Source organism: Dipteris shenzhenensis, chromosome 32, assembly GCF_047967505.1.
Source record: "Dipteris shenzhenensis isolate YYH24624 ecotype China chromosome 32, Dip_SZ_1.0, whole genome shotgun sequence".
NCBI classification, from domain to species: domain Eukaryota; kingdom Viridiplantae; phylum Streptophyta; class Polypodiopsida; order Gleicheniales; family Dipteridaceae; genus Dipteris; species Dipteris shenzhenensis.
This window is the reverse complement of record NC_141627.1, coordinates 16598070-16606537: the sequence shown is the minus strand read 5'-3', so window position 1 is coordinate 16606537 and position 8468 is coordinate 16598070. Positions and strand designations below refer to the sequence as shown.

The 8468-nt window shown below is 43.8% G+C and overlaps 1 protein-coding gene across 1 annotated transcript; it reads left to right on the top strand.

The window, feature by feature from the left end:
* Positions 1 to 6173: 6173 nt before the first annotated feature.
* Positions 6174 to 8468, top strand: LOC147880370 (pentatricopeptide repeat-containing protein At2g33680-like). Its single transcript, XM_087370599.1, has one exon. It carries the CDS (start codon positions 6174 to 6176, stop codon positions 8466 to 8468), a length of 2295 nt encoding a protein of 764 aa, XP_087226725.1.

Here is an 8468-nt window from a genome sequence, read left to right as displayed (position 1 = left end):
GAGGAAGAAGGAGGGAAGTAGTAAATGCTGCCATAGATTGATATTCTTGACCGCAGCAATCTCAAGCAACTTTTTCAAAATTCAGAGTAGGGAACCAAGATATTTTGGCGAGGTTATTGCAGCCATGCAAGGCAAATCTCGAATACTGTTTAAGACAACTCACCATTCTATCTTGTAGGTTTTCCATTGGTACACAACTATAGGGAAAATTCATGTATAGCTCGGTTGTAAAGAGAAACTTTAGCAAGTAAATATTCCAAGGAAATGACGCAAGTTCACGGTTGGTACAAAACTGGAGCACAGCAGGTGCCACTTGTGTTTTTGAGAAGGCCACATCCAAGGTTTGATATTTGACTCAAAAATCCTCGACTAGGGACATCCCTCAAAATGTATGTAGGGGGTGAATGGGTTTGATATTTGACCCATATATCCTCTCAACTAGGGACGACCCTCAAAATGTCTATTGGGGGGTGAGCAGAGCCGTTAGCAAAACATCCCTTGGGGTGGTAAGTGGCTTAGAAATAGGAAGAGGGGTTAGGTACACCTGCTGACAGGACCTTGTAGGATATTTTGAGTGCTCTGAGCTAGACACCTGCTTGGCCACCAGGCGGCTCATCCAGCAACAATATGGCATGGGCTATTGATATATCAGATGTATGTCCTACTTGTTTAGTGGAAGCCTAGTTTGCACCTTCTACTGTTGGAGTCCTTTGAGGTGCCATGGCCTTCGAGCTGGTTGATCGGGCAGTTCATGTCAGAGGTCAGTTTATAGAGGGAGTTCTAGAAGTAGAGCCTCCTTGATTAGTCAATTCATCCTCATTGTTTGGGTCCCATCTCCTTCTCAGGAATTTAGCAAGGTGCTCGTCCATGGGCAGTCGCAACATCTTTTCAATTCGCCTTAAGGTGTGGTGCTAGTCCCTGTACTCTTTGTTTTCTTGTTAAAGTATGGTGACTTTAGCTTGCAACCCATTGATCTCTCCTTATAACTAGGCAGTCTCTGTGCTGTCAAGGTTAAGCTTGATGGCTTCCAACTCAGTGATCCACTTTTTGTGCTCTCTATACCTATACCTCAACTACAAAATTCTTGGCTCGACCAAATTGAGCACATCTTTGTGGTCTTGCATTTGGAAGCCCAATGCAGTGTACTACGCCTACAACTTCTCACAACTCTCCATCAATGAGGTGAATACCTCCCTCAGAGAACCATACTCTACTTGCAATTGCATCTACGGAGCTTGCTATGCTTGGTCTTGGGTAACAAAGTCACGTTGGACAATTCCGAGGAATTGAGGGGGCACCACCCTAAATCTAACCTTTTGGTACAAGGTCCTTATTGCATTGCTCCCCTCTACACTAAGTTGTTATCAGATCTCTATGATACTAGTTGACGGAGATATTTCATGAATCAAAAACCAATATTTCATTTATGCCTTGACGTTGTAGAGCACATAAGGGTGGAAAAAAGGGCTATTCCTGTAAAATTCTCTGGGAAGCAATCAACTGTATGTTTGGAGGGGCCTCCCCTTGGCAAAGTGAATGATGGGGTCCTCTTGGCCATTGGATGCCTTTGCATCCTTGGATCTTGTCACCCATCTTTTCATCACATCACTATTAAGCATGCAATAGAGGTTGATATTATTAAGCAATTTCGTGTCTATTACTTTGTCGCGTCCTTTCCCTTGAGGCACAATGAGGTCATCCTTAGATCTTCATCATTTCTCCATAGTCATGGGAGAGAGCTATCCACATCAACAACAAACTCAGAAATATATACAAGTGACTCTTGTACCAACCAACAACCTTCGGCCATGCTACCTTCAGGTCTTGCATTTTGTCTCACAAAACCCTTCATGGTCTTCATGAAGCGCTCGAGGAAGAACAACCATCGTGCATGTACAGTACCGCATATAGCAATCTCATCCACCAAAAGCACTATGAGATGTAGTTGGCTTGTGAGAGTAGAACATGGAAATGTCTCCTCCACTAAACAAACCACCTCCACTGACATAACTCGATCATTTCAATACACTTGATTTTGCCTTCACTTGTGCTCTTCCTTTGTGTCATTATGCACCTCTTCTATCCCACTCAACTCTTTAAGGTAATCTCAAAAAGTTTCTACCCTGAATCTTTGGAAAGGTGGTGGCATGTTTGCAGCCCACATACACACCTCATTCTATAGTAAATGTAGTCTTTGACTAGTCCTTGTGATGGATGTCTAATTATAGACATTGTAGTCATCCATATGTGAATACATATCATGACTGAAAAACTAGTATAAGATTCCACCTGTAAATGAGATTGGGAATGGATCTGGTACCGTTGGGCATTCAATTTCCTATAGTCAACATAAACTTAGAGTTTACTAGTAGCATGGGGAACAACCAATCACTCCTATCAATAGCATAAATGAAACCTACTTGAATCATCTTGTCAAAGCTTAGCCTTGACTTGCTAATTAGGATTCATGTGGTATTGTCTAATAGCTAGAGAGAATTTATGGTTGGCAAGAGTGCTTGCTTGCATTCCAAAAGAATGGCCATCTAATTGCATTGTGTCCACAAGGTGGAGGGGGAACCGATGATGTGTGGGAGGTCCTATGACCCTTAGTAAAGCTTCAGCGACGATGTTTTATAGGTGCTTGCACCTGTATGGTAATTTGGTACGAGATCTGGATCTTAGAAGGGGTTTGAAGTGATGGATCAATAGAATTGTCTTACGCATACTTGGTTTTTGCTTAGAGGTAAGTTAGCCAAATGGTGTGAGGTGAACCCTGTATCCCCTCCCCGTGGAGTTGCTGTTAACCCTTTAAGGCGGCCAAATGGTGTGAGGTGAACCATTTATGCCCTCTGTATGTACTTGCTTTTGAATCTTCTCATCATATTTTTCACATTTGTCCAATAGTGCGGAGGGTTTATTGGCATTTAGAGAAGGCCATGAGAAGATTTGGCCTTATGCTTGCCTTTTCATGTGTGTCGAGTTGGAGGGCTATTTTTATTGGTGGTACATAGTGGCGACACTTTGGCCCGTACATGAGGGCTGCTCTCTTCTTGGCAATCTGGGGTACTCATAATCAATTGGCATTTGGTGGGAGAGGGGAAGCCAACAACACTGCCCATTCAATCCTCTAATTAGTTTTGCTTGACTTGAGTGTGGTGTTGAACTCTAAGGTCTGTGGGTAGTTCCTATCTTTTGGAAGTCAGTTATTTTGTGGGATGAATCTAGTTTATGGGTTTTTTTCTTCCCAAGTTGTTATTTGAGCTTCTTTGCAACGTAGGCCACTAGTTGTTAGCCCTTAATAAATTTGGCCAAGTTTTGTATTTGTCTTTTGGGTAGTGATTGCCCCCCTTAACATAAGTCAAATTTAGAAAATGATTCTTTGGCAATTGCAATACTAAGGAGAAATTTCAAATCTTCACATGAAAATGCTATTGATTAATACACTATTATTCACAACAAGCTCAATCACATTATACACGTGTGCATGCATGCACATGCACACATACGCCGCACACACACACGTATGTATGTATGTATATACGTATACAGTTACATTTACATTTACTTGCACTATGGGATTTGGGGGCAAAAGACAATATTTGGTTGAAATTAAGTAAATTGATGTTTTGAGATCCTAACCAACGGTTTCTTCTGATGCACGCTCTTAATGATGAAGGAGTGCTAGGGGATGGAAAGAGGTGGATGTATGATCAAAGGATGATATTCATGTGGTCATAGCAAGGTAACAATATCTTACAAGTCGCAATAGTGGTGAATAATGAGCTCGGAGCAATGCCTTATTCATGTATTTGCTGAGGTTCAATTTATAGGACCTATCCCTAGACATGACTAACTCTATGATAAAAGCACTATCCCTGACATTTGTTAGGAGGATCAAGTCCTCACAAGCCCTGTGCCACGTCTAATGTCCATGATTTTACTTTGTCCTTTTTTCTTTTAGAAAAAATAGAGAACTAATACGGCTTAGATTAACAAAAAGAAACTATTAAATATCGTATTCAATCATAATACAAAGTGGATAGAGACGTGAACTTGTGAAGCAATGTAATTAGGAGTCACAATAGAGGTACACCAATAGATAGACCCGTGGCATAACCACAAGGTAGGCAGGCTACCTTGTGCCCTTTGTATTTGGTAGAGATTATTATCTCGCCTTCTATCAAAAACTTGATATGCATGATCGATGTTGACGCGTGCATCAAGGCCCTTTTCTAGAAGTGGCAAACTATCAAGCACGAATGTACAAACATTTTTTTCAGATGTAAATGCTACCCTCTGAGGAGCAGTTTGATGGACACCAAAATAACATATTAGGATTCATTTAGAAATACAAATGGACAATAACTATGAAATAATCAAACCAATAGTATTCACACAAGCAAATTGATTGCAAACAAAATAAAAAATAGGCACCAATGCACACTTTTCCAAGCTATTTTTGCTCCCCCATCGTGTTCTACTTTGCAGCATAATATGGACCAAGCACTCTCAATGGGAATGGTTTTAGCTCCTTGTGAATAGCTAGAGTTTGGAGGGTTTCGATCTTGACCATTGGATCCAAACTCTTGCGTGATGGGAAACATGACATTTGAGTTGTTCTACATATTAAACCGGTCCAAAATTGTCGAAAAATTTCACCACCTTTTATGTGTTCTCTATTGCTCCTCTATCTGTAGATGGTTGAAAGTTGTCACGGATAGTCGCTGTGGTAGCGTACTGCCTGGTATTCGTCTCCCACCGTCAATTCTCTACTCTGTCAATGGTGGCAATCGTAAGAGCGCAGATCTCCACTGTTGGATATGAACCTTTCCGTAATTATAAAATTGCCTGCCCACTTTTACCACCTATAATACGGGATTTACCAATCTTGATTGGATCAATGAATCCCAACAAGAACCTGACACACGTGTCATGTTGCATGCCTCCAAACCGAACCACATGTCTACTACTGCCTAACCGACCAACCGTGGAGTGCCACTTGGCAACCCACTTCCACTTAACGGTTGGGAATTCGACACCGACCGACTGTTACCAGCGGGTCGCGGGTTTCACCGGTTTCCGCCTAGTAAGAGCACTCCCCGTCGCCAACACTTGGTGGTAAGGGGCTGAGCTAGCAATGGGGACCGGTGGGGATTGTGTGCCCCCCAGCAGACAATCACCTTCTCAGCCAGTCGTTTTTGCATTGGAAGCTTGGTGCCTATACCATAGTGGCTTCCCAACCGATTCAGCCAGTCCAACATTCGACTGCTGGGCTGGAATTGCCAAAATCCGCTTCTCCAGGCCAGTGAGATAGCTTTGGCACATGGTATGGGTTCCCTCCCACTTGTAAAACCTCTCATGTGCCCAGGGCGAGAGAGATGGATCGTGGGGATGGTGATTCCCCAACTGGCTCGCATGGGAAAAGCTGATTCCCCCACTGGCTGGCATGGGGAAGCGCTCTAAAGGCCGCCCATCGCATTCCGTGAGAACAAAGACCACCCATGTAGAATTCATGATGACAGAGAAGCTTGAGAGCTGGCGCACAAACCATGCAAAGCAAGCGACGGAGACAGAGAGAGTCACATGAAAGAAAGGCAGAAAATGGTGGTTCCGAATTCCCAGCTGGAGTTAGCAAAGCAAATCGACGTACTCGACTTCTAAATTCCCAGCAGCGACTCAGATGTGTCATCCTCCTCCTGCTCATCAAGTCTTCATCAAGAACAAACCATAGCATGCCTACCCATCGTGGTTCAAATGCATATGACTTGTAAAAAATAGTTTTAGATGGAGTGGTAATAGTTATCGAATCGATTTCGCAAGAAGAACAAGGAAATCAAGCGTACTTCATCTCACAAAAGAACACAATGCTTCACGGAGGGCTTACCCAAAAAGACACAGGTTGGCCGCAAAACGGAATTTTTGGCTGCGAGATCTGCTCGGTCTTTGATCCCTTTGAAAGTGCATTGGAAAATGCGCCTACAAAGAATGTGGTTGTGCAGTGCGCACTCGTGTCTCAGCTTCCCTGGACTAGTCCATATATGGTCACCCTTGTAGTAGAGTCGCAGTAATGCTACGCAAATGGGCATCACTTGCTCGTCTGCGGTAGTTCTCTCTGCTGAATCGTTGGCTATTTTAGTATGTAAATTTGATCGCTGCTTGCGTATTGTTTGGCTATGGGCCTACAGCGTAGTCTGCTTCCCTCTTTTGACACAGGCAGAGCTGGAAGAGCTGTACTCAAGAGGTCGCCTCAGGTGAACGAGATTAACGAGATGGATGTCCTTGCATCGGTATGTTGGAATGAGCTTCATGTGTCCGAGGCAAACAAGTTGATGCATTCGCATACGAAACGTGGCAGCATGGTGTCTGCTTGCAATGTTTTTGACAACATGCCCAAGCGTGACGTCCTATCATGGAACATAATGATCACAGGCTATGCCAAACAAGACCAGGGTGCACAGGCTTTGGAGTTGTACGCTCGGATGTTTCAAGAAGGTATCCAACCGAGTAGTAGAACCTTTGTTGGTGCATTGAAGGCTTGCACTGGCTTGGCAGTACTGAAAGAGGGGAAGCAAGATGACTGGAGATTTGCACAAATACACTACATGGAGAAAGGTAGAGCCATTCATTCCCAACTTATAAAGAGGGGGTTTGAATCAGATGTATTTGTGGGAAACATCTTGGTAGATATGTACATGAAATATGGAAGCATGGAGGATGCACAGCATGTTTTTCACGAATTGCCTCACCGGAATGTGGTTTCATGGACAAGCATGATCATGGGTTATGCTAAGCAGGAAGAGGGCGCAAGAGCTTTGGAGTTGTATGCACAGATGCTCCAAGAAGGTGTCCAACCTAATGATCGAACTTTTGTTGGGGCATTGAAAGCTTGCAGCAGCATGGCACTATTGGAAGAGATGAAGCAAGTTGGCTGTATACCCTTGAAAATAGATTGCATGGAGAAAGGTAGATATATTCACTGCCAACTAGTAAAGAGCGGCTTGGAGTTTGAAGTATTTGTGGGAAACACCTTGGTAGATATGTACGTGAAATGTGGAAGCATGGAAGATGCACTGCGTGTCTTTGACCAATTGCCTCATCGCAACACAGTTGCTTGGACTACCATCATTCTGGGGTATGCAAATCAGGAAGACTATGCACAGGCCTTGGAGAAATATACTCGTATGCACCAGGAAGGTGCCCAACCGAATGCTCGGACATTCCTTGGCCTATTGAAGGCTTGTGTTACCCTGGCAGTGTTGGAAGATAAGAAGCACGTTGACAGGAAATATGCAAAGATACACTGCCTGGCGAAAGGTAGAGCTGCCCACTCGCAAGGAGTAAAGAATGGCTTTGAGTCAGATGTGTTTGTAGGAACTACCTTGGTGGATATGTACTCCAGATGTGGGAGCATGGAGGATGCGCGTCGTGTTTTTGACGAAATGCCTCATCGCAATGCTGTCACGTGGACCACCATGATCTTAGGATATAGCAAGCAGCAAGAGGGTGCACTGGCTTTGGATTTGTATGCACGGATGCAACAGCAAGATGTTCAACCGAGTAATCGAACTTTTGTTGGTGCATTGAGGGCTTGCAGTAGCCTGGCAGTACTGGTAGAAGGGAAGCAAATAAACAGCGAAATAGCAAAAACAAAATGCTTGAAGAAAGGTAGAACCATCCACACTCAAGTAGTAAAGAGTGGATTTGAGTCGGATGGATTTGTGGCGACAACCTTGGTGGATATGTATGCGAAATGCGGGAGCATGGAGAATGCACGTCACGTTTTTTATGATTTGCATCATCAGGATGTTGTCATGTGGACTACCATGATCATGGGTTATGTTGAGCAAGAAGAAAGTGAGGAGGCTCTTAGACTTTATGCACAAATGCAACACCTAGGTCTATCACCAAATAGCTTCACCTTTGTCCCCATCCTACAAGCGTGTGCCAACATTGTAGCTCTGGAAACTGGAAAGGAACTACATTCTGACATTAGCAGGGTTGGTTTTGAGACTATATCAATTGTGGCAACTAGTCTTATTAACATGTATTCCAAGTGTGGGAGCATGGTTGATGCCCGATGGATGTTCGATGCATTGCCCACAAGGGATGCTATAGCATGGAGTGCATTGATTGCAGGATATGCCCGCCAGGGACAGAGTGAACATGTGTTTCATTTGTTTGAGAGAATGAAGCAGGAAGGCATACAGCCAGATGGGACCACGTTTCTTAGTATTCTCACTGTGTGCAGTCATGTGGGTGATGTTAACAAGGGCCATATGTACTTTCAGGCTATGTGCAAACAATTTGGGATTGTCCCAAGAATTGCACACTATAGCTGCATGGTTGATCTCCTCAACCGTGCAGGCCAAGTAGATGAGACAGTGGGCATCGTTGAGAGGATGCCTTTCCAACCTAATGTTGTTGTATGGTCGACTGTGTTGGGTGCTTGCAAAAGTGGAATAATGTAG

What these genes read in the sequence shown, in the direction of transcription:
- LOC147880370 (XM_087370599.1), top strand. Translation starts at nt 6,174, where the DNA reads ATGGGCCTACAGCGTAGTCTGCTTCCCTCTTTTGACACAGGCAGAGCT.